This window comes from Ambystoma mexicanum, chromosome 10, assembly GCF_040938575.1.
Source record: "Ambystoma mexicanum isolate Mex_15411 chromosome 10, UKY_AmexF1_1, whole genome shotgun sequence".
Classification (NCBI taxonomy): Eukaryota; Metazoa; Chordata; class Amphibia; order Caudata; family Ambystomatidae; genus Ambystoma; species Ambystoma mexicanum.
Genome location: NC_090932.1, coordinates 1,321,386,134 through 1,321,413,664, shown reverse-complemented (window position 1 = coordinate 1,321,413,664; position 27,531 = coordinate 1,321,386,134). Strand labels below are relative to the sequence as shown.

The window sequence follows — 27,531 nt, the reverse complement described above, 5'->3', positions numbered from 1 at the left end:
AGCCTTTCTAGGGGGTTCCACCGGACCCCAGGGTACCCCCGTCGAAACAGCCTCGAAAGGCGTTGAGTGAATCGGCGTCGAACGCGGCGCGGACAGCATCGACAGCGCCGACACAGGCCTCGAGGGTGGAGCCCCAAGCATGTCCTTTGACAGCCTGGGCGCCAATGGTGTCGATGACTTCTTCGGAGGCGGAGCCTCGAGAGAGTCCCTCGACGACCTTGGCGCAACAGGCGTCGAGGTCTTCGTCGAAGACGTCACAGATACAGACGGTCTCGAGCGTGTCGAGGACCGGGACCTGGAACGGGCATGACTAGAACGATTCCCCTTGACCGAGCTGGACCTTTCCCGCAAATCGTGCCGACCACCCGAGCCCGAAGGCGTACGAGCGGTGTCTCTAGTACGATCACGCCCGACCCCACTCGGAGGCGCAGACAGACCGGTGCCCTGCGATTTGAGAATCGCCAGTATTGTCTTACCGAAGGAAGCCCATTCCTCCGGAGTCGCATGCTTGGTGGGATAAGCGACCCGCCGACGGGCGGAGACCTCGGACAAGGACGGGGAAGGCGACCGATAACAGCGCTTCCGGGAGTGCCTCGAAGAGGCAGAGGAGTGGCGGGACCCACTCCGGGAACGAGACCCACTGGACTTCCGACGACGATGCGGAGAGTCGCCCCTCGAATCGTCTGTCGAAAGCCCAGTGGACCTCAACTTTCGGGGCTTGGACACCTTACCGACCGACAGTTTCTTCTTGCGCTCCCGCAAGGCTTTGGACGTAAGCGACTGGCAGTCGACACAATCATCCGTGTCATGGGCCTCCCCGAGGCACCAGAGGGACACGTCGTGCGAGTCCGTCACTGACATCTTGGACCCGCAGTCCCCACACTTCTTGAAGCCCGGACGCAGGGTGGAAGAAGAGGAAGACATCTCGATTTAACAAACAGGTTCAAAGAACCGAAAGAACAGAAACTCCAAAGAGTCGAGGCGCGCCGAGATCTCCGAAGAGAACACGTTTGTGGAAAAAACAGAACTGAGGCTACGGGCGTCGTGCGTCCTACTAATAACATCCAGTGATGTCGGCCGTCGGAGGAGGTCCTCGAGGGCGGCGTATCGATGTCATCGACCCAGGACGCAGACGCCGAAAGATTTTCCGAAGCAGCAAAGCTGTGGTGATTACGGTCATAGATATGGAATACGTCTGAGGACCCAATCCCCTCGAAACTCTCCTTTGATCACCAAGAGCTTGAAGGCTATGCCTATTGCTGAGAAGTGATGACAAACACCCCGGAAACTGACAGCTAAATCTGCAAAGGTGGCACGTAAGAACAGTGTGTTCAGAATCAAACTGAGTAAGTAATGTACTATCCAGCTGGTAAACACTCTCCCTTCTACTTTAACTTAGTGCAGTATGTACTGCATACATTATATGTTCATTCTGTTACATATTATTTCTGGGATGTATACAGCACACCACTGCCAAAGCCAATCACATGTCTCTCCATCTCAGTGTGGTGCTGCCTTTATCACTCTCTCTTCAGTAGCTTACAGCAGTGTATTCTGCCAGAACATGGTGTTAAAATGTTAGAACTTTTTTTTATTATCTTAACAAAACTCCCCAACCAATCTGCCTGCAGGAGGAGGGCATCCTCTGTGACATTTGCTCTTGCACATTGTACATTGCGTGATTATTATATTAGTGGTATTTAGAATGTGCATCTCCCTCAGCGTGATCTTTTAAATATATAGTTTAGTTCCCTTGTGTCATGTTAGCCAAGGGTTTAAGTTCCCCTGACCCAGTTAACACAGTATACCATTTAGATCTTGAAGATCACAATGTGTGGGGAAGTTGAACATCCAAAACATGTCTCTCTGAGCAAAACTACTTCTACATAAAATACGTGCTGACAGCCACATTTTTTCACAGCCAGAAGACGGGCAGAAAGATCTTCAAAAGAATAAAAAGAAAAGAAAGGAAAACGTGGGTCTCGTCAGTGTAGAAAAATGCCTGAAGGCCGTGAGCAGAAATCAAGGAAACGAAGGGTGATGTTTAAAGAGTAAAAGGAAGAGGGCTAAGAACGGACACCCTGTGGTACTCCATACGAAAGAGGAGAAGAATGATAGATGAGTCCTACCAAGGCACTAAAAAAAAACGAAAGAAGAGAAGAAATCCCCTGAAATGCCGTTCCAGAAATACCTAGAGAATAACAAGTTAAAAGCAGCATTCAAAGATCGATCGTGATGAAAGCAGTGCTGTTTTAATGCATCTCTGAAATCTCGTCTATGGATGAGTGTGCACCAGTCGTCATGGAAATCATGCCAATGGGGTAACACAAGTTTATTTCAGGCCCATACAGACATGCGTGGGGGCGGTGCTGTAACTATATTCAGTGACAATTGAAAAATATCTGTTAAAGAATCTACAACTGTGTCGGGCCAGCATCAACTGATGCATTTCTATTTCTCCCCCAAGTTATCATGTTTCCCTAGTCACTTTCTAGATTTCCTAGACAAATATGCAACTTCTACCCTTCCCACCTGTCCTAATCCGATCATTTTTATTAATTTGTTTGATCTCCCAAATGTTGTCCCGGACTCATTAGTCCTAATAGCCTGTAAGGATTATGAGCTGACAAGTCTCGGATGCTTGCTTACTCTCATCACCTTAATCCCACCAAACATTCTCTTTTTGCTTGCCCCTCCCTATAGATTCTCTCTCTCTATCCACTTCTGCTCTTTAGTTATGTGTGATCTTTTATCCTTCTCTTTTCTCAACACTTTCTACTCATGCTTGGTCCCGTCGCTAATAATATTTTTACAACTCCATTTCTGTTCTGCTCATTTTGTGGGGCTCCCAGAAAATGCTCTTGCTACTCTGCAATCCATATCCTTAATATCATTATTAGTAGTGTCTGGCACTGCGACCCAGAGGCACCTCAACACTCTACCTAACCTTCAGATAGGGGTGAAACAAACAGAGCATTAAAGAGTTCAAAATAACAATGATTTACTTTCTGGGGGGAAACGGAAGAGGGTCCTTTATGCAGTGTACACTGAAAGGTAGAGTGTTGCAGTGTCTTGCTGCCAAAATCATACAAGTGCTGTCCAAGTGCCTGGTAGATTTAAAACTGGAGATGTAAAATGAATTGGAGAGCTTATAAACACATGATAATGTACAGAGGATTATTCCCATATATAGCCTTATGGGCAAGAGTGAGGAGTTGAAAACACGTGAGCTAATGTAATTTCTGCAGTAACGGGGTAATGTGTTTGTGTCTGGGTATATTTGTTACAACGTGTGCTGCAGTATGCTGCCGTTTTTAATTCTGCTATACATTTGCTTTGCGTGCTTCAATCCCACTCTCATTGTGCCCCATCCCTTGCTGCCCCTCATTTCCACCCCCAACCTTCAGTTTTGTTTTCTGTGTACTTGTCTTCAAGTGAAGCAATGGACTCCCCCTTCCTTATCTTTCTTCCCTGGTATCTGTGTGCCCACTCACATTCTTCGTTTCTCCTCGTTTCTTCTAAATGATCCGTGTTCTCCTTCTACAACACCTGGGTTCCTTCAATTGCCCTTTTGGCTCCTAAACCTGATCTTCCTCTCCCATGTGCTGTGCTACAGAAGGGTGGCAATCAAGTGCAAAACCAATGTCTTCAGGAAACGTTGGTGTATTACTTCAAAACGGTTTGCCGATCTACATCCTCAAGTATCATGACAGTCCCCTGCACTCTAAGTTTTTAGATACATCCCTAAATATTTTCTGCAAAGCTATTAATATGATCGCACATTGAAAAGTCACAAGGCAAATAGGTCAAACCCACCAAAATCATCCAAATTTACAGCAAACTGAAGCTTTGACACTTAGAGCTCAAATGCATGTGCACAATGATGAATTTAGCAAGACAAACAGCAGGTACATAAGCAAACTATTTGAAGTGAGGAAATGATAGCATTAGGTTAAAACACACACCATCTCAAATGAGTGCTCTGTGTCTTAAAAGACCTTCCAGTCTTACCAATCACCTTCCATTGCAAACACCCTGCTCTGAAAATATTTGCGGAAATGGCTCTGTTTTAGACCATGCTCCTTGGTTTACTCAGGCTTTGATCAGTGAGAACCAACACAGAAGCGCTGCGCGATATTCTGTCAACACAAATTTCAATACTTTAAACCCTGCAGTTTTGTATGGCAAGTCACGGTGCCATTTTATTCAGCGTCTACTTACAAACCTATTGCAATTTTCGCAATCATTAAGAATAGTAAAAATACCCATCTCGCAATCTCTCCCGAATACCCAATCGCAAGGAGCACAGAGTAAAAAAGAATGTATATCCAGGAGAACTATGTAAAAAGAATTGGTCTATCCAGGAGAACATTTTGACATTCCAGATTGCTCCAACCTTTCATGCAGGAAACACTCATCGATTTTGGAAGATTTTGCAACGAGAGGATTGATCTTTTCATAAAGTCAATGGAGCCCACCACCTGTATGATGCTCCATGCCCAGCTCATGGAATAAAGGAATGCTTTGCTTTTGTTCTACATTTAGACTGATTGTCTATCCCTGGTCCGGGATGGTTTACTTTACAAACAAAAAAGGGGCATTTGATCAAAAAAATTATCATTAAATCCCAACTGTTCAATTAACAACCAGTCACAGTCTTACTGTTTCAGAGTACTTTTTTTTTTTTATCTAACAGGTTGTCACTCCGCAGTTCATTCACTTTGTGCTACTAACCTCATAGCCCAGTGTCAATCTAGCTTCCTCCTTGGCTTTCAGAGTATAGTGGATGATGTGTGCGGTTTCCTAGTGCTGCTATTTCTCCGTGGCCTGTGATATGGTCCTTCCTCACTAGGAGCTCTGAAATTATCCAGGTCATATCTGTGCGCTCGGATCCCCTGACAATGCCATATGGAGTATAGCATGGGCTAATCCAGTCACCCATATTCAATCTCTAGATGGGACCACTGGGAGGTCTGTTTGCCAACTAGATGGAACCACTGGGAGGTCTGTTTGCCAAGTGGGGAGAGCCTATGCATCAGTACATGGGCAAAACCCTCTTGTACCTACAGGTTTTTTAAAGTAGTGAACTAAATGTCATATGCACACCACTTTGGGGGCACTTTGTGAAGTAAAATGCTCCCAGAGAGTTGTCATTTTTGCATGTTCCTGGATTTCAAGTCGGTCATCGCTTTCAGAGGCATCTGTTCCTGGCGCCACTTTTTTCCATTGTAGTTCAAGGGTTTCATCTGGACACACTTTCGTTTCTCCCTCATATTAATCCTTCGACTATGACTGCATTCAACATTTATCTGCACCGGTAATAAACCTTTTGTATCGATTTCTTATTTTCAGCTTCAGGTACAGCGTTTGGTAATTTGCTGTTCATTGATATGGTACACATTTTGCTGGCTGATATGAGAAGACCTAGGAGATGGGATGCACTCTGATGAGAGGTATCTCAGTTCCTTTCTGCCTCCTCTTTTAACAGATCCTTTTCAGCAAGTGCCTTTACTTTTTGCAGCGTGCTTACAACTGCTTTATGCCAGTGCCAGGATTTTGTGAAGTTCCACAGGGCTCTGATGACCTAGTTTTGTGCTTGTTGCTTTTAGATGGAGGTCATTGGGCTTGATATTTATTTTCAAATGTCATTATGAAAGGGTTTATTACCATGAGAGTTTTAGTAATGTCATGTAATTTTGATTTGTTCTGTGGTTTTTGTTTTAATTGGAAATGTGAATGTGCAGCTTTCTGACGCACTTGGGTGCCAAAGCTCTAACTTTACAAAAAAACTGAAATAAATTCAAGACTCCTAATTCTTTCAACATAAAATCAAATCAATCAGATGCATTATTTTAAAATCATTGCAGGCACCTGATGTGGAAGCTCTCCCATGTGATCAGTTTTCTATCCCTAATCCCCTCTGATGGCGTCACTTCTACCCAGGGGTGAATCCCTTCCCATGAGGCTACAGAGATGCTAACCAATAGTTCCACCTAGGGGTGGTAACATGCAGAAGGATCTCATGGGGAGGGACTCCTCTCCTGGGGACAAGAATGTGATTGGGAGGCACAGCCCCTTTTAAGCCCCAACCCTGTAGGCTGCCGGTAGGACCTGAACCGTATGAGTCTAAACTCATGCCTAAAATCATGTATTACTGTGAAACATCGAACTACCCTGATGGTTTAGGTACTGAGACGAAGACGCTCCCAAGAATGCTACAAGCGAGCAACAAGAATACCAGAGCAGCTGTAGTCAATGGAATTGATGTTTCATCAGGGCGGACCTGTTACACTCACCTGATATCCCGGGGGGGACGCCACTCAGCCCTGGCTGGAAGATTAGCACCCTTGAACCCTCTCCCCTGATAGTGTGTCGGACGTGGATAGCACCTGCAATACAGGAGAACTGGATATAAGGCTTAAATGTCTCTCTTGGATTGATTTCCACCTCCCTCAGCCTCAAATTGTTCCCTTAAGTCTAGTCTCTCTCCTCACCTTAATATTAGGTATGGTGTGCTCTCCGTCCTGCGTCTCTGTTCAGGGGTGCGTTGGAGGTGTGGGCGTTCGGCAACCTAGTTGCTTCACTGGTGCGTTGCTCCATGTTCGGGTCCAGGCCTGCTGTGACTCTGATTAGCTTGATGAGGTAGGTACTACTATTTTACAGTTTTTTATCTTCCCCTTTTCCTCTTTTGCCTTTTTGTTGTTATTAATGTCTCTAGTTTCTTTCCCTCAGATGTCTCTCTTTGTCTTTTTCAGGTTGCGGCAGCGTTCAGGTGAGAAGCTGATAGTAGTTTGATGATGGAAGATTCAAGACCAAAGCCAGGCTGCTACTTACAGGTGAGCGCTGAATAATGGTAATGTTCTTCCAGATACAGGATTCAGCATGTGGTAGGATGCAAGAAACACTGGAGATCAGAACTGGACACCATGAGCGTTACGCTGGTAACTGCAGAATAACACGAAGCAAGTGCTGCTGTTTGGGTGTGGCTTATATAGCCCAGGTAAAGTAGTTCCAGGTAAAGTAGTGCCAGGCCCGGCCACACCTGAAACACTAGACCGCATAGCTCAGTTCTTTAGAACTGAGCTATGTGAGTGCCTCCATGTTAACTGAAGTCCCAATCCAAATGTTGCCCTTCACATAACAGTAGGAGCTGGCGCCAAAGGCACCAGGACCGGCTCCAAGAGAGTCACTGATGGTGTTTTGTGGCCCTTGAGGCCACAATGAAAGCCTGTAACCTGGCCCCAGCCGAAAGGCTGGTTTGGCCATGATGACCAGGGGCATGAATCATGACAGGACCCTACTGTATCAGGGAATCAGAAACAAATTAAGACAAAGGGTACCGGGAAGGAAATAGGACAGAGAACCAAAAAGTGAAGGTCCAGAGAAATGTCGAGAATCAGATCGAAGCTGAGGAAACCCCCAAAGATAGGCCCAAGAGGCTCGAGCAAGGTGCATGGAGGGTGTGGTTCAAGGAAAGGCACAAGGCCGTCTCCCAGGCCGACAGGATGTTGGCCCTGGAGAAAGCAGAAACAAAGAAGGGAATAGGCGTCCTGCATGGAGGCAGAACACCAAACGCTATACCACTGAAAGCCGGTTACCGGTGGGTGAGAGACAAGCCGAAAAGAGAAGGAGTGGCAAAACACCCCAGTTGACCAGAAGTATATTGTTTGCAAGATACAGGGAAAGCGACATACCAGCTGGCCGAGAGTCAGCCTACAGAAGAGACTTGGTTGAGGTGGCGTGACCTCTTGGTGGACCAGGCCGTCCAGCAACTGCACCAAAACTGCTAACCCTATCCGTTCGCACAGCTCCCTACACAAACCTGAACAATATTCAGAGAGGTGGTGGCTAGACGTTCTCTACAGGGAAAGAAGGTTGAGTCCCTGGTTTGCTTCGCGACACCCAGCTGTACAGGGACAAAGAAGCAAATCCCCAACGAGTGTGGGTGACGGCGATTGACCATCATTCGAAGTCCTATCAACCTGGTGAAGCATCCCGATTCCAATACAGGTAACGGGAATGAACGGAAGTCTGTGAGGAAGCAGATTAGCTTTTTAAGAAACTCTTAGACATTCCATGAAACTCATGGCAACAAGAGTGAACAGTAAATAATATGAACTGAGAACACTGACCTCAGCGGTTGAGAAGATACAGTGTCTGTGAACCTGAAACACCAACTCCTTGAAACACCATAAAAGGGGGTTATCTTATCGACCCTGCCAAGTACAGCAAAAGAGGCCCAAAAGGGGTGGAGGCCCGGGAATAGTTTATGCTCTTTTCTATCCAAACATCAAGTGGCTGCAGAAACCCATGCCTAAGGAGTGATACACGATACACAACTCAGAATAGTCTAGGGCTGGCCATTCAAAACAAATCCCAATCATCTTCTGTCGATACCACGGTTACACAATGCTGATTCGTCAACACCAGATCCTGCAGAGTCCTGTCTTTTCAGCTCATTATATTAACCTCAGAGACAGGAAGAAAACTGTTAAACTAGTAATTTTCCCACGAAATTAAACACCAAGAGAAATAGAAAGGAATCCATTTGAGACTGTAGAATATAAATCGAGAAAGTCGTAAGCCAATTTGTGAGGCAGTGCCCAGTTTAGTTCCATGGCAGTGTGGTTCTGGAGAGTAGGAAGGGACTCCAGGGAACATCTTCATGTTCCCTGGAGTCCCAGAGGGGCAGAAAGAGATTGTGAAAACCTCCAAAAGGGAGCAACAAATCTTATTAAGAACTGTGAAAGACATTGTGGGGCCAGCTATGAGAAGGGAGTCATTCTCCTAGCCCCACGAGAACTTTATGCAATTGTATAATTTTTTGGTTGGGATACAGAGAACCCCAACGTTTGTCGAACTTTCTTTTGAATACCCCAAGAGGAGGGCTGTGACATACAGCAAAAGTCATCTCAAAATTTTGGGGCTGAATAAGCGATATATGTCTCAATATTGTTTATGTGGGTTAAATGCTCAGTTGTAAGCCGCCAACTACATGTGAGATGTCACAAACACCTTTATTTATAAGACATTGATCAAAATAAAGTGCAAATACAGGGTTTTGAGAATACACAGCTGTGTAAATATCCAAATGTAAATAGTGTTATTATATGTACTATATATTATATGTGTATATCTCTATGTTAACAATATGGTCTCATCCAGCATCGATTTTGAAAATATATCTCCAAAACTTGATATATTGCCCAGCCCTACCTTAGAGGGACTTGGACGATTCACATCCAGGAGAAAAGAGTCATTCTCCTGGATTACGAACAGCAGCTGGATTTTATGGTATTTTGTTGCAGCAACAGGGAAAGAATAGAAGCCTCTGTGACTGGGACGGTGCATTTTTGTTTTGACTCACAAACTTCCCGACGAGCACCCACGTTTCTGTTATTTTGGTAGGGAAACCCCCTTAGAGTTAGGGATATATCGATTTGGTTTTCATTTAATAAAACTCTATAGCAACCACTATTGCATCACTTGGTCAGTCTCTTCATTTCTTGTTGCCACACTACCTTTACAGCTAGTGTTGGAAGGGAATTTCCTTCCGGTATGTCCAAACTATGTGTTAGCCCTCTTATTCATACATTTTAGAATGGCTGTATGCGTGTCAAGATGAAGACCTGGCATGTCCTCTCAGAGTGTAACTCAATGGGCTGGCTTTAAATTCACACAATTTGCTTGTGCTTAGGGTTACTATCTTTCCCTTAGGCACTACAGTTCTAACAGTCTCTGGGTGTTTTGTAGAATGGGATAGCTGGGATATTATCTAATAAAGATTCAACGTCATTAATCAATGTGTTCAAACAGTTGTACAGGGGTAAAGAAAAAGTGGGCATTTTGACTTGAAATCTCAGAAACAACTTGATGGTTGCTAACAGCAGTTGTTCGCTGGTGCAAACTTCGTGAGGAGGCGGGCATCCACCATCTCTATGCACATTAGTGATCCCTAATGGAAAAGAAAATTCCAAAATCTATAACATCCAGAAAAAGTTCCAACCCTATTACTTTTTATGAGAACTTTGTTACTATCTGCAATCCTTTTGTTAGAAAACAGACTTCCTGTATTAGAAAGCATAACATGGAAAGATGTGGATGGTTTGACCATGAGTGCAGGGGATAAGCAAGCTCACCATAAAACTGAAATCGTCTAAGGGTCAGAATGGTATAGCAGTGAGCCATCTGAGAAAAGGCAAAAGTACCTAAAAGACAAGCGCTTTCCTTTTCCGAGACTTAATTAGCTGTGTGCTATTAGTAATCAAAGTGAGTAAAACGCACTGAGCAATCGCTTATTACAATGAACTAAATTCACAAAACGTTCACTTCCAAAAGTTAAATTCCTAAAATACTTTTTTAAACTACTACTAATTAAAGGTCATACATAACTTTTTATTATATATTATATGAAAACAATGATTTACATGTGTAACAATTGCAACTGTAAAAACAAACTTTACAAAGAAAAGAGTTAAGGTTACTGTATCAAAAATTAATGTCTACAAACAGTAGCAATAACAAACACTCTATACCAGCCAGAAGATACACCATGGAACTCAAAGTAGAAACACTCCATCTGCACCACAGCAAATGCAGCCTGAACACTTGAACTGTGGTATTGCTGTAGCCTGCCTAAAATTTCAAGTGAGTTCTAAGGTTGGATTTGTAGTTCATCACCAATTAGTTTATTTCACATTTCAAACAGTACATAAAACATATCGACAACATAGACTCAAAAAACTGCATTCTCAAAAACGCCATTAGCACAAATAGTACTGTAATATATCTAGAACATAATTCATAGTAGCCCCATAAAAACATCATAAAAGATTATCTAAAAAACTTCCTTTCCATGCGCGTTTTAAAAAGCATGCAAGTTAGTTTAATTGGTTGGTGACAGTAATAATGAAGAGGTGGGTCTCCACTGACGAGAACCAAAAGATCGTAAAAATAATGTATTTTTGTAGATATTCACATAGGGTGCAAAAAAATTACCAAATAGGCAAGAGCCCCTCAGGGACCGGTTGTGCAGGTAGAATGTGCTGCAGCCTATTTGCAAGTTACGGCCTTTACCTGTAGGCTGTAAAATCTGGCCTGAGTCACAAGTGACCCGTGATGAGAATCTGTAACAGAATTGAGGTACAGAGCCATCCCATTAGATGGTGAGAGTGGGAAGAATTGTAAGACAGAGGACCCCTGAGAGCAAATGGCCTCCATATTGCTGACCAAGGGTGTCAGGAGAGGCTGAGAGGATGTCAAAAGAAGAGCCCATACCCACTGATCCAACTGCCTTATTGATGTAGGCCAGCCACCCAGTCTTTTGATAGTGGGCCAAACAAAGTATATGTTTCAGCAAACATTTTGTGAGACAATTACAATCGGATTGCCACAGTAAAAGGCAGAATAAGAAGGGTTTAAACAACAGAGTGTCAGAGATGAAGGCCTGGCCAGTCTCAAGGTGTGTGATGTATGTTGCAGTTGATGCGGGCACACACAGTAAACAAGAGGAAAAATAATTCTCCTCAGATTGGAGCCCACCACCAGCTTGCCTTTACCCCATAATTCCCTACCATAAACTGTCACCCTAACCCCCTTGCCCTGTATGCTGTTAACATACGGAGAGCCGAAGAATCGTGTAGTTTTGTCAAATCTAAAAAGGCTGCCCGTAGCCTTTTTCAATATCAGTCACTTTGCGTTAATGTTATCCTTCCATGCAAGCCAGCCATTGAAAATAATTCCCAAATACTCAAAACTGCTGAAAGAAGAATGAATTATGACCACTCACGACCCCCATAGAAACCCATGGGGCACGCTTCAAATTAGATGAGAGGCACATAACATAACATTTCTCTATGTTAACTTTAAGTCCCAGTGGGATCATAAAATTCACACAACCCTACACTAAGATCTCTACGGACTTGGGTGTTCTGGCTAACATGGCGGTGTCATCAGCATAACTCAATGCCGGCAACTCCCTGGCTTCACACTGCAGTACACCTCTGCCTAATTCCTCCTAAGACAGTGGGAGATGATTGGCATGTAAGTTGAAAAGCAAAGGGACAATCACATATGCCTGACTGCCGCCTTTCTTTACTTTTAGGCCACCAGTGACTTCACCTACATTTCCATATCGAAAGCAGAGCCTGGTATCAGCATAAAGAGACTCAAGGGCTTGCACCCACATTGCATCCAGGGATCTTCAAAACAGACTCCCGTCTACCTGGTCAAAGGCAGAACTCTAATCCATAAAGGCCACGTAGACATGAGTCCTCAAAATGGAAACATACTTGAAATAATTAGATAGAAGTTGACGCACTGGTTAATGATACCCATGCACGGCCCAAATGTCAGCTGCGTGTCAGAGAATGTTGTGCTCAAAGACCCATTCCTCTAATCTTCTCATGACGACACCCGAAAACAGCGTAGATGTTCCCTCTTAGAGGGTAATCATACAATAGGAATTGATATGTTGCCTTTTCTGAAGATTGTAACAATAGTCCCAGTTTTCCATCTCGTAGGTATAGAGCCAATGATCAACAATGTTTTAAAAACCTGAGCAAGGAAGGAGGTCTATAGGTGTTGTGACGAATCTGGGCAATTCATTCCTTCTCCCCAAGGGTGAGCCACCCCCTTTAATGCTAGGGTGGTGAGCCAGCTCAGGAAGACCATCTTTAAGGATCTGAGCAAGTTGACTCCCCTCTTGGACAAGGAACACATCATCTGCCTACATGAGAATCGGAAAGACTATTGCTAACCCTGTTTTGGATTGACCAAACAGTGACATTTCTTCCATCTCTTTGCCTTCAGGTAATGCTGGATCACGCCTGAACTCCACAGTCGAAAAGAAACAACACGCCCCTTTCATTTGTGATGACGTATATAAAACAACGAGGAATCTACAATGGAAGCGAGAGAATCCTACAGAGGCGAGCTTCTGACGGGAAGACATATTGGAGGGGCAGAGCAATGCTAGACCGCAGAGCCAGCGGTAGCGTGGAAAGCGAATGCAATGCTTGCAAGTTGCTGGAATGCTGGCATCCTGACTGGTAATGAGGCCTGGGTCAAGGTGGTGTCTGGGACGGTAAAGCAAACGTCTTGCCTGGTGGCACGACCACACAGAATTAATCCGTAGTGGGCTTTGGGCCTGGTAACAGAAGCCGAGATCAGACTGAAGCTGAGAGAGCAATTTCCTGAGGTGCAGTAGCTGTTGAGACGGGCAGCAGAAGGGAAGCAAACGCTCTCAAAAAGGTAACACTGTGGAGAGGGGCAAGTAGAGTGATCGGACGCTGGGAAAGCCACAAGGGGTACAGGAGCCAGATAATCCCAAAATGAGAAACTAAGCCTATCGGAGGGCCAGAGGGCTTCAGAGAGCCCTAATAAATTGAGAAAAATTGATATCCAAGGCTGGGAAAGCCACAAGGATTACAGGAGCCAGATAAACCCAAACAGAGATAAAGCAAGGCTACCGAAGGGCCAGAGGGCTTCGAAGAGCCATAAGAAACTGATAAGCCAAGAGATATCAATATCTGAGGCTGGGAAAGCCACAAGGGTTTTGGAGAGCCCTGAGAAACTAAGAATTTAATATCAAAGGTTGGGGAAGCAGAGAGAGTACCGGAAACTCGAGAAACCCAGAAGTTAATGTGGGCAGGCACCAAAGCATGACCTTGCCAGATAATATAGACAAAGGGCAAGAGGATTTTGGTTAAGTCCTAGAACGATAAAAACCTTGCAAGAACTATATTTGTTAAAACCCTCATCTGGAAGGAAATTCAGAATTTGACAACATTTTGTTTAAAACCTTCTGATGGAAATAGATCCAGAGTTTGATGAACTTTTCTTTGAAACCTTTTGGAAAGAAACCCAAAATTTGACAACATTTAATTTAAAACCTTTCATTTCCTGAGGAAAGGGAAAACGTATGAAGTATATTTATAAAGACTGAGAACCGTGACATGAAGAACCTGCAGAGAGGCTGAGGAGTCTACTGCATGGAATTGATGAATTTTTGACAAACCTTTAAAATGTGCCTCTTGGAGAAAAGAGCCAGGTCTTGGGCCAGGCAGAAGCTAAACAATGAAGCTATTGCTCCTGCCTACTTAAGTTTCTTGAGTGGTAGTGACAGTTTGGGGAATAGGATTTGGACTAAGGAATGTTTTTCTTTTGAGGAACACCATTAGTATTCGTTTTTAGGACGGGAACTTCATAGAGGTAGAGCTATTCTGTTTGTTTTAATTAAAAAAAAAACTTAAAATGTCACTTCTTAGTCCGAGTCCTCCTCCTGGTTTGCCACGATGTATACAAGTTCGGAAGAGGTCATTAAGCAACACAATTGCCTCATGTGCCCTGGGGTACTTCTGCCTTCCAATAACCAAATCAATCAATACATCTTTATTTGGCATGGATGCCATACAAGTTACAGACATAAAAAACACAGCACTTTTCAAAACACAAACAGCTGAAAATTAATTACATAGGAAAAAGTGTACAAAGGTTAAAGTGTAAAGTGCATAGCTAAAAAGATAATGGATATAATCTCGATTTGTAGTCCAGTAGGGAGAATACAATTGCAACCCTGCTGGCTCTTACTGACGTCAATAGTTAGTGTCCATATGGTGATTCTAATCTCATAGAGTCAGTAGTTAATGTCCATATGCTGGTTCTTGTGGCATTACACAAAAACAGAAAGTGAGCCCACTCCCTCTTCACCCAAGCCACAGATAGGACATAACTCAGCCCATCAGTGTGTTAGTGTGGCGGTCTGCAGAGTCCCAAACCTCAGTTGGAGGAAAAAGTGATCTTGGATACGAGTGGGAGAGATAACTAAGATACCTTTCTAGGCCAAATTCAGATTTACAAAGCAGGTACAACAGCCCTTAATGCAGTCCACCTTTCTTAATTCTTCTGAAGGCCATCTTGTCTATACTTTGTGGCTCCTCCCACAGTCTAACTCCTTTCAATTCAAGCATAAAATGTTTGACATGGATCACCCAAGGAATGCTTTTACCACCCTCAAAGGTCAGGTGAAGTTTCAGTGCGACAAAATACTTCCCCAACCGTTTAGCACTCCCAAGCATCACCCAATACAATATTGGCTGGAGAGAGGCTTAGCCCCCAATGGGGCTTACATCCAGCTCCTGGTGTAGGACAGCATTAGGGATGCTGCAAGAGAACTGTAAATTGCTTGAGGAATTTGTTTTCCTCCCTGCTAAGATTGGATGTATTTGTATTACCCGATAATTCTGAGCCATAGAGGGCGTGTTTACCATAGAGCTCAATAGCCAGATGGCGTGCCACTCTCCCATGTCTATTGAAAAATGAAATTGTTGCTCCACCATATTTCCCCAACGTGGAGCATGCCTTCTCTACCTGCGTGGCCCAGAGGCCGTTCTCTTGAACCTCGTGCCCAAATAATCATAAAATATGACTTGCTCCAGCATACAACCGTCAACATCAATACTCAGTCTGCCAAGCTTGGTAAATTTAGGCTTGAAGACAATTCAAACTTAGGTCAAGGTCTACGTATTTCTTCATAAAAGATGCCATGCAGCTATTTAGCCCCCAGTGGGTAGTGGGCAATACTTTCCTTGATTGAGCAACACATCATTATTGTCATAATAGCCAGAGCTATAGAGTGCAGTGAAATGATAAATCAAATCCTATTAATATAAGCTTCTGGTGCATCACAGGAGCCCAGATCTAGACTGTACTGCGCTACCATAAGTGCTACCTCACACAGAGCTTTCCAGTGGCTCTTGGCAACCTCCTGCAGGGCTAATTCTCTTTTATATTCCGTTTGTCTCTGCTTGATGGTCACAATATTGGGGCGGTTATTCTTTACAGCCAAAAGATGATTTCTTTTTCATCTTATACTCTGCTTGATTTGAAGTTGTATGTTTGACTTTGATGCAATGTTGTATACGTACAGATGTAAAGAGTTTTACATTGAAAATGTATGCAATTTACATCTCTTGTACATCTAATATATGTATGAAAACTCATAAAGTAATTCCTGAGTTTCATGTGAGGTTTCATACGGAGAGTAGTGTACATTACAAAATTTCCATTTCCTATAAGAATGTGTACAGTTTGTATAGAAGGTGAACATTCATTCTACACATGCAGGATATATAGATAGCTCTTAAAACTTAAATATCTCGAAATTGGCCAGCTTGATTTTAGAAATGTTTCACTAGGGCACAAAAACAAATTCAAACAAATTGAGATGGCCTATTTTGAGAAATTTGGGCTTACATTGTTCTTCGTTTTCCCCCCAAGGGTGAAACCCATGTTAAAAGGTATTAAAAAAGTAATTACATTGTTTTATTTTAAACAAGAAGCAATACATGAAAACAGATTTCCATGTAGGTGTGGATGCTTCCATAACTTACTGTGGCAATGTTTCAGAATTTTCCATGGAAGTGTTAAAAGGTTATTGGGAAATGTTAGTTTATGAAACTTGGGATGAATCCCAGGATGTCATCACTGCTTCCATGGGGGTAGCCATTTCCCATGAGGCCTGGGAGGTGAGGCCGCTACCTGATAGTTCCCCTGGGGGTGGTACTTAGCAGGTGAAGCTTACGGTGAGGGAACACCCTATGGGACAAGGAACGACACCATGGGAGAAACGCAGTATAATTCTCATACACCCCAACCTCCCTCACCCTATTATTCTGCACAGGACATAATGACCCTACACACTTCACTGCATGTCTGAAAAATGGACAGTATCACTTCCCCAGGAAACGCTGAGACGAGGAAGAACATAAGGTACAGGGATGACTATAATACTGGGACGAGGACGAAGTACAGAGTAATGCGGATTACTCCACCAAACCAATACAAACGCACTAGTCAATTTGTGTTAAGCAAATCGATATGAAACAAATAGCGAAGAAGGACTTGAAGGGAGAGACCCTCCCAGGAGGAAGGAGATTCAAATCCCGACAGCAGTAGAGGAGACGAGACGCTGACAGTACCAGGAAAACATACAAAAAAGGATTTGGTTTGCCCAAAGTGACAGGTAGCAGACTGGGGCAATCATAAAGACAATCATAAAGACAGTAACAGGAGCAGGACGCTTACCCACTGGTAGAGGCATCTCCAAAATATCTGTTGCAGACGGACACCCGATATAAGCAGAAACCTGAGCCCCATGCCAAAAGGGAAGCCAGCAGCACGTGGAGAAGCCGAAACACGCAGCTCAGAGGGGAGGAGTCAGTGCAGAGCCACCGCAATCCCTGGCGGGAAGCCGAGAGGGCCCAAGGCACACGCAAACAACTGAAGACCACCAGTAAGCTCTCAACAGAGGTCAGGGAGACAAGGACAGCTAAGAGAAGAGAGCATTTTAAAGGAGTGTATGGGACCTGCATTGAAAAACCTAATCAAGGCCTACAACGAGATCCTCAAAGTCACAGTACCTGGCAGGATAGTATACCAGGTTGACTGTGAACAACAAAGTAGTAGCAAAGCAAGAAGACCACAATTGAAAATACAGAGAAGGCAAGTCTGGACCCGTACCCATATGAAGAGAGAGCCAAAGCAATCTTCATAGTCACAGTACCTGGCCGGAGTGTATACCAGGTTGGTGACAAACAAACCAGTAGCAAAGCAAGAAAACCACAGCTGAAAGCACAGAAAAGGCGAATCCTTGGACTCCCTCACATATGAAGAGAGAGCAAAAGCACTCTTCATAATCACAGTATTTGGCAGTATACTGTAGCAGGTTGGCTGTGAAACCAATGAGAAGGCAAGAGGAAACAGGACGTTATTTTTGGAAACGTGGTACAGAACATAATCGTCATAGTCCCAGTACCTCGAAGAAACGAGAGTCAGGATGACTGTGAAAAATACTGGGAAGAAACCAGGGAAAAGGGAAGCAAACCCCCCCCTGTTTTGTGGACATTTTTGGAACATTAAAAGAAGGAAGACCCTCATTGGACATTGGAAGGGTCTGATAACCTGAAGAGTAAGTTTGTCCTTCCTTTTACAAGTTTATTTGTTGCACCATTTTGGAACTTTATTTTGTGACTTGGAAAATAACTTTAATGATATATGATATGATAGGTTATTTATAACACGCTTAATACCCAGAGGTTTCTAAGCAGGGACCCAGGGATCGAACCTCCGTTGCTCCGTGTCGTCTTGCTTTCAAGGCGAGCATGTTGCCCCTGTGCTAAGATCCCTTTTCACATTAGTTTGAGTTCTTCGTGCGAGGACTGGAAATACGTTTTTGACTCAACAGTAGATTTCTTTGGACTATCCTGACAGACTCTTTTGAATATTATTTTGAGGCAGGCACCCCGTCTTAGTATTAGGGACAGGAAGGCATTTTCCCAACCCTCATTTATTTAATAAAAGTCTCTCCCAACAATCTCTACCAACAATCATGCCACCTGTGTGTCAGTCTCCTCCTTTGCCATTGAAGCCTATCCTGATTTCAAATAGTTTACCACATAGCCGGTCTCTGGTGGCCATGGCCAGTGGTCAAACTGTCTGGGCATGATGGCCTTTGTCAATGCCCCAGACAATCTGGCCTCTGGCCGCGGCCACATGCTATGCCTCAGACATGAAAGTTACACATAACAGATTTGCACAAGCATGCTTGCCGGTCTTTGCGAATGCACCTCGCACAAGTTTGCTGCTAATCCGTCCAGCACGTAAGGCTGTAGCAGTGAGCCGAATGTTCTCCCCTATTTAAGCCTGTGCCGATTTTGAACATTTCGGAATCCCCCTATAATTTTGCCCCCTATTGACAAAATCCCTTCAAACCTTGCACAAAGCTTCAAAGTTTGGTCTGTAACCTTTTTACAAATTTCTGTACAGATTCGCAGTCCAGGTCTACAGAGGGAAAGCTTCCTTGTCTGAAGCTTTCCGTTACGTGACCTCGGCAGTAAATGCTTCGGGAGGTGAGGACCCTCTCAGGACCGGCTATGGCTCGGCTCTCGACAGTGATCCCCGTCTTCTCTCTCTCCCCCAGTTTCAGCTTCTGTTGCAAGGTGGAGCCACACAACTCCTCCACGCACGACTACTACTCCACTCCTTCTGCAATCAGGCTTCTCTTTCTCTCGGCTACCGTCATACGCGGAACCCACAAAATGTAATACAGTTCAAAGGTTTGTACCGGCCTCCTCTCCCGAGGGCCTTCAGGTATCTCATTTCTTAGTTAGCATCACAGGGCTAATAATTCCTTAGGTTACCTTTATACTACGTTTACTTTTTTGTCAAACATTTTCGACTGTACGAGGGGGGCTTGTACCCTTGACTTTACGCTTGTGTGACCACTTTGACAATTCGCCTCCTTTCTCTGTTATTTTCTTTCGAGGCGTCCCTCACACGTAAAATCTTGGTAGTTCTCATTCTTGCTACAGTGTGCTTTCACTCGCGATTTCTCGAAAACCCGACGAGCACTTCAAACATTAATGTCCTTTTCATTCAACAACACAAGCCAGTCTCCCCAAGACCTTGCGTGTAGTCAAGGCTTTTGGCCCAGCGTGGCTAGCCTCCTTTAAGGTCCTCATGCCGCACAATGAGGTACTGCTGTGACCTTCTGCAGTAGCAGGCCGTTGCCCATTTGGGATTCTGCAGCAACGTTTACCCCGCAGCTGGTAGGACCACAGCCTTTCATTTGCCTCCTGGTCCAGTCTGCTCTGCTTCCATGGTCGCGTCATCATCTTGGGATTTCCTGCCCTTCCGTTCAGCTGGTTTTGCTGACTTTGGTTGCCCTTCTTGCCTTGACCTCTGGGTGCTCTCCTGCTCCGCCTCTTATCCCAGTGGGGAAAGGTAACAGGATTCAGGTGCGAGTCAAGTGCCTGATTCTGCTTGACCCTGATCTTGGGAATGTCAAACAGACAGGCTGTGTGTGAGTCGGTCTTTCCCGGAAGTGCTTTGTCCGTGCAGCAAAGTGTGTGTAAGAAAGGGGCGGGGGGGATAAAGTTCCTTGTGCATGGAATGAGGGTGTTCTACAGGAAAATGTGGACAGGGATACCGCGTCTCTCCTCCGGGTACCCCACTCCGCAGGCACCCCTCATTCGAGTGGGCCAATACGACTTTTACTGACATGTTGAACATTACTATACATCACTTGCATGGACCTAAAACACCCTCCGGAGCAGACCCCATACACACAAGTCAGACACAAAGACAGGACTCCTCCAGTTTACATTCACAGACATGGCACACACCTATGCACAAAGCTTATACCTAGCAACCTAAGAGCTCAGACTCTGATATGTCAGTCTCCCTTGCTCTTCATATGAAGGGTAACCCGATATAGTGAAAACGATGCATCATGATGCACTGTAGCAGGACAAACGTACCACCAGATCAATCAAAGCCAACGCTAACAGTTCAGTTTAGTATAGCATGAAACTCCAATTGCATTAAAAATCACTGATCCCCAATTGCCTTCTCTCTACCCAAACTAACCAACTCACCTATCAATCTTTTACCACCTTAACACACATCAGCAATTGGTCTACCAACACCTTTAAGCATGTCAAAGAGGAAGCTGACACAAAGGTGGCATGGTGGTTATAGACTTAATTTCTGTACCAAAAACCTTTCTAACCCTATTTCTGAGGGGATTCCATGACTCAAAACAAATACTAAAGGGTCTGTCAGAATGTCCATCAAAACCAACCCCACCGACCTACTTCTATCCCTCACACTATAACTAAGGGATAAACTAACAGGAAGTTCCTTCGTCAGGAGAATAGCATCCAAAAGAATGTCCTCTTGCATCAAAAACTTAAAGGGGAATGCCTCCCTTTCCCTGTCTTGTGCATTTCACACAACCCTTATGCAACGTTTGCGTCCAGGAGAAGGACTCCCTTCTCCTGGTGTAGTTTTACACAGTTTTGAATAAAGCCAGGGGGAAGGGCTCCCTTACCCTGACATCTCTAGCACAACTCTCAGTTTGTGACCAGGAGAATGACTCCCTTCTCCTGGTATTGCTTGGGGTTCTATGTGATTGTATCAAAAAGAATGTATCGATGGAGAATTCATTCATTTTTTTTTTTTTTAACTGTTCGGTTTTGTCGCAATTATATGCGGGGGAGACCCCCGCAGCAAGCCCCCTCCCTTAATTCCCCTTCATTGTGGATTCACCTAAACCCACACCCCACATGAATTTGGGGCAAAATCTGAATAAAAACAAATTACATGAATTCTCCTTCAATTAATCCTACTGTGGCAAAACTGCTGCTACCATTGCTTGGCACAGTTCTTTCTCACAATCTTCAACTTGATATACGCTTTGCCACTCTGGTTTGTTGTTAGCTAAGTCCCAAATCCTTCTCTTTTGATCACTGGGTTACATGCCATCACTGCGACAAGGACGTTCTCCTTGCTTGCTCAGTTAGTTTCCTTTTGTTTGGCGGTCCGATATCCTTCTCTAGTGGTCAGTGGGCTTATTGTTGCCACTGCGACAAGGAAGATTTCCTCTAATGCCCTCAGTATCTGCTTTCAGGTCCCAGACCCTTATCTGGTTATAGCCAGTAGCGGGGCTCCCCACTGCTGATGCAAGAAGGAACATTGTGAACCAGTCTCCCTTCAAACATTGCATCCCTTCCGTATCTCCCCTACCTCCCGTTACCTTGTGTGGGATCGTGGAACATCACTGGGAATTCCTGGGACTGCTAGCATCCTTAGCTCGATCACACCCCTCCACCGAGGACAGTGGGTAACCACGTCATGCAGCACTGATATTTCAATTGATCTTGGGATCTCCCTTCCAGATAAGACATGGGCCTAAGTGTCACTGACATATAAAACACAAAACGTACCAGCAGTCGGGAAGCATTTTCGCAATTTCCTCTCCCACTTTCCCTCTTACGCCTTAGGCTCTACTCTTTTTTGGCAGAGCCAGACTAAATGAGGATACCTAAAGGGTAGAGGTGTGCTATACAATACCAATATACATTGCATTACGTTGTCATTGGTTGGATGGAAGGATCTAAAACTGTGGAATAACGAAGAGAATGCAGGCAATTGCTGGATTCTAGCTTGGTGAACTTATTATATGCATTTGACAGAACACTTGCATTAAACAATGAATTCCACTTGATGCTTTATTGCATTAGACTTTAAAAGACAGAACATAGATACTTACTGCATGTTCTACTTGACTTCGATCTGCAATATCAATATGTACAACTTCTACCGTCTTCCATATGTTAGGATCTAGACAATGCACCTGGAAAAGAAATGAGTCTTAGTTCAGGAAATCAAAATCGAAATGCATAGATAGCATTTACATACATGATCCCCCAAATGTACATTAATCGAGGAGGCAAGGCACAGGAAAGGAGGTGAAGTTGCTATACGTAGAGTTAACACACTTTCTCCACCACCCCTTTTTTATCTTTAATCCATTATTGCCTTCGGAAATATATACCAGGTGTGTTATTGACATGCATGAAGGATATTAAAGCCCACCACAAGAAATCTGAGAATATTTTCATCTTCCCCAACTTTATCAATTGGCTAATCAAGTCGGCTTCTTATCAAAAGAGTCTCCAGGACTTCCAGACCAGGTCGGTGTTGCCCAACAAGCTAGAGCTGCAGATCAATCTGGCAATGTCAATTCCAAAACCAACAAACAAGATTCATTTCTAATAGGCTACATGAAACCGAGAAAGGGCAAACAAGGTATCATTCAGTACAGAGACTGTTCTATACAGATAAAATGCCCAATTATGAAAAACAACATCAGCAAGGCAGAGCCCATACAACTTGGGGTCAAAGACTCCCTGCCTTTTCATAGTCTCCTAAATATGGCTTGCATGAGGTCACTTCAGGAATGTATGATGGGTCTGCGGCTGCAGTTACAGGATCATGGGAAGACAAGCTGAGCCAAACAAAAAGAAAATAAGATTGTGTGTGTTGGCTGTGCCAAAAGTACAGACTCTTTAAAGGAGTCCCCTTCCAGAGATCACATGGACAGGAGATCTTTGCTAGATATGCATTGATGGAGAGCTATTGAGGACATATGGGTCACCCAAAGAAGGGGACTTGTTCAGAGAAAGAGAAAACCTACGACCGTAATATGTTACCAACTGAGATCAGTCTGGGTCTGAAGGCCTTCCTATTGCCAGCAACAGGTCCCAATATACAGGAACTGACTGACTAAATCAAAACCATACATTATCCCAACAAACAAGCTGGGATGAAGACCAGGAGATTCACCAAGGAGGCTCAATCTAATTTTGGCTCATGTTGAGAAACCTGCCTGAGAATATAACATCCAAGCAGATGTATTAAGCATATCCTTTCTAGAAGACCGCAAATTAATTTTGAACTTTAATGTTTTAAAAGAAATCTTCTCCAGATGGGACATGACAGCCAAAAACTCAAAACTCCTTACACCCAGGTTCCAAGAATGAAACTCAACGTGGAATTCCCTTATGATTGTTTGGTCAGACATTTCTTTAAGCTTTTCCTACAATCCCTTTATTTCTTAGTGTGCCACAGAATTACAAAGAATCCAGAGCAACAATGAGCTTGATAGCCCCGGCATGGTCATGCCTGTGCTGGAAATCCAGTCCGCCTTGGCCTGTTACGCGATCTACATCATAGACTGTCGTACAAATACAATCTACTGTCCAGAATGAAATGCAGTATGCCCAACCACAACCTACTTTCGCTAAATTATTACCTGCAATAGTGGAACCTCAATCTGCCTCTAGATGGTACGAATGTCCTGGAAACAAAACTTGTTTTTTGCAAGCTTAAAAATGGAAGAGAGCCTGCCCAGGGGCTGCGACCGAAACAACAATTCAAAAATTATATTACCTAATCTTCGTCATTTGAATGAATCTGTCTTGCAATTTGCTCCCAGAAATGTTCATTCAGCTGATGTCACATGTCACAGCCAATAGAAAAATACCCTCTCGGGAGTGTTTTCATAATTATGTTTTTTGAGGCTATTTAAGAAGGGTTTACCATACATTTCCACTACTGACATGTCCTACTCATCCAAGGGGGTCAAATATCATAGTAGCTAAATTAATGGGTACCCCTCTTTGAGATTATGTATTCCCTCTAAGGCCAAGTTTCAGTGCTACCTTATTGTTTAGGTTCTGTAACTAGAACTGATGCTCAAGTGGGTAAGGAATCTGAGGAATCAGTTGCTTAAATAATTAATTCTTGCTTATGCCTTTTCCCCCTCGCTTGTCTAGTGTCTGTTAATCCCAAGGGATCGGGATGAGCTTGGGTTTTTGTCAAGCATTTTCAATTATGAAGATCCATCTTGGAGAAGGAATAGTTGGTTACTTGCAATTCTAGTTCTGCATCATGGTTATATTCAGTATATTTATAAATAACCGTACCACCTCCCCAAGACCAGCTGTTTGAAGATGGAAAGAGAACACTACAATACACTCTCTATCCATAGTGCAAGAAAGAACTGAGCTTCAAGGGTCAGTGAGGTAAGCGATGGGAGCCTGCAACAGCCTAAAACTGTAAAGAGGTAGTTGAGTTTTGTTACCTTTAACAAAAGAGCATATCTACCTCATTCATTTTTTTTTTTAAAAGAATGCTTTCAAATATTGTCCGTAGTGTAAAGGAATATATCTAAATAATTTTAGTTATTCACTTTACAGAGAAACGTCACCAATATAATGTTCGCCCAGTGCATTAATACCAGCCCACAATCACATGCTGTTTTAATCTCATTTGCTATTTTATTTAAAATAATACTTCAAGGAATGATATGTGGTCCCTAACTCAAAATACTAGGAAAAGCACCCACAATAATTCATATGATGTCATGATTCCTGCCCCTCATGTCCCCAGCCCTCCAAGATGTCAGGCTGGAGCCAGGCCACGATCACCTCCATGGCCATCAAGGGCCTCTCCATCCCTCCAAAGACCCACTTGGAGTCAGGCTTGGCGCTTGTGGCACCAGACTCACTCACTCCCATAGGATAACATTGGGGATCGGACTTGTAGTGCATTGATGGGGACAAGATGGATTCCCCCACATATTTCGGTTCCCAGAACTACATGTGCGGTCTAGTCTTCTGGGTGTGGTTCAGCCCAGAGACACCTGGAATACCCAGAGACTATTTAAGCCACACCCAGGCTGAGACACATGCTTTGCGTTTTCTGCACCTGCAGCGTGACACTCACTGTGTTCGGATCGGTCTCCAGTAGGCCTGCATCTGTCTTCTTTGCTCAACTCCTGCAAGAACAAGAACACCGTTAGGAACAGCCTTACCTTGCGGCGCTTCTGCCCATCATTCATCGCTCCTTCTGTTCTGCGGGCATCTTCGGCGGTGTCATTCCCATCCCGGCACGCCGCTTCCTAAGGAAAATGGAAAAGAACAGAAAAAAGGCATTAGTAAGCATTCTGCAAATCTTCGCTTATTTTTAAATACTGTATGAGCTTTAAGCGCTTACTTGAATCCCAGCCGCTCTGGGGGAACTCTGTCTCCGGAACTTCTCATCCATCTGCAAGAGGGAAAAGACACTCCAGGTTAGCGTGGAAACATCTAGAGGCGCCGCATACCGCGCTTACCTACCGCATTTGTTCTTCATAACCGGCATCCACGCTGAAAACGTTGCGGCACCTAAAAGACACAGAAAAAGAACTCAGTTCAATGCAAATACGAAAGGGGTGCATCGCGCTCACCTTAAGCACTACTCATCTCAGCAGCACGCCGCCATCCCCGGACGCCGGCCATCATCTAAGGAAGGAAAGGAACAAAGTTAGAGAACTGTTCAAGACTCATTATACTTACCTGTCGGACTCTTGCCAGTGAAGTAACTAGGCAGCAACGAGCCCGCATCAATCAACGCGCCCCTGCGCTGAAAGCAGGACAGAGAGCACACTATCCAAGAAAACAAGGTGAGCTGTGGATCAAAGGGAAGGGTTGGACCCCGGGGAAGAAGGGGTTAAAGCACACAGATAATAGGGAGTTAAACTCTACCAATCCTGTGTTTCAGGCCCAGTCTCCAGTCGAATAGCCTCCAGGGAAGGGTTCGAGGTCGTAAGAGGTCAGAACAGGCCGAGTGATGTCCCCGTGGTGAGCGTTACATATGAATACCAGCAGACTCGCTACAAAAAGAAAATGAATGACCTACCTTCTATTGTCTTACTAATAGTTGGATTTGACATACAATATCCAACTTATTGTTCATAATGTTGAAGGTGTTTTTGATGATTTTCAACATATTCATGAATGAGGCATTAATCAGCGCCTGTTCCTGGGTTTGGTATAACAGATGCTGAGTTCATACCAATTTTCTATGAGTAATGAGTTTAAAAGAGGTCATTTGTTTGGCAGAAAAACAGGTAGATCTGAGAGCTAATAGAATGAGTGGTAAAGTCCCGACTGGACCACAATCCACCACAAACCTCTTTTGAATTCCCACAATACAATTGTCTTGTCAAAACGATGTAGCTCCCCCTACCACCGCAAACCACACTCCCCCACCAATAGACCCCAGGAATATGTAGGGGTATGTAGTTTCCTTTCTATTCCCACATCTGAGGCATCTCTTCACTCTTAAAGTGACTACTCCTGTCTGACTCAATGTGAGGAAGGCCAAAATCAGAAAAGATCAAGTTGAACAAAAAAGTGGCAGCAGTCTCTGCCTTACAATTTGGCGCAAGGATGCATTTTATCCACTTAGAACACAGAGAAATAACAGTTAACAGGTAACTGTTACCACGCCCTTACCAAATCAGGGTCCAATAAAAACAATCTGTACATCTGACCTGTTAATGTCATCGCCCTTTTCTGTAGGGCAGCCTGGTGAATGAGAGAAGTGAATAAATACAGGAACACACTTTAAGTATATGTCTTGATCCATGTTTGTCAATAAAGTGACCTCCCATCGTATCTCCACCATCTTTCCAAATCCCAGATGGCCAACTGTTGCTGCATCACAGGCTTGGTTTAACATAATACTTTTGAATGCAGTAGGTACAATCCACAGGCTGTAACGAAATGTGGGTTTTATAACAAAATCTTAAATTTGAGGTATCTCCTGAAATCTCATTAATGCTTTCAAATCTTCCTTCCCCCTGTAATCTTGTCCAAATATGGGAACGTTTTCTGGATCTTGTTGATCATGTATTTCAATGATTAGATCATCTTTTTGAGCAGCAACTAAATCGGTATCCAGAGCTCTCTACCCCATTGAACAATGGAAAGTACACATGTTTTCTGGATCTTGTAGATGTTGATAAAATATTTCAACAATTGGATCATCGTTTTAAGAAGTAATTATGGTATCCATTGAACAGTGGAAAGTTGACATTCAGCACAGGGTTGTGAATTAGTCAATGTTGTCATTTTTATTTCTCACAGGAGGTGTGGATTCCCCCTGAAGAGATCCTGTTCTGGCTAACAATCCGGCCAAATAATTTCCTGTTTTATCAGGACCATCTATTGCAGAGTGACCTTTAAATGTTTTCCAATATATTGTTACGTTGTTGGAGGTCATCAAATCACCCATGGTTTGATCAGCTTTTCATGATTCAAGGGTTTGTAGTTGGCACACAGCACTCCCATCGCTTTCCAA

The 27,531-nt window shown here is 43.9% G+C and overlaps 1 protein-coding gene across 1 annotated transcript in view; it reads right to left on the bottom strand.

Moving 5' to 3' along the window:
• The window catches only part of PITPNB (phosphatidylinositol transfer protein beta), a 915,448-nt gene that overhangs the window by 461,784 nt on the left and 426,133 nt on the right, over window positions 1–27,531 (bottom strand). Inside the window, exon 8 of the mRNA XM_069619364.1 lies at window positions 22,112–22,195. Coding sequence (XP_069475465.1) covers window positions 22,112–22,195 — 84 coding nt within the window. The remainder of the gene's footprint in view (window positions 1–22,111; window positions 22,196–27,531) is intronic.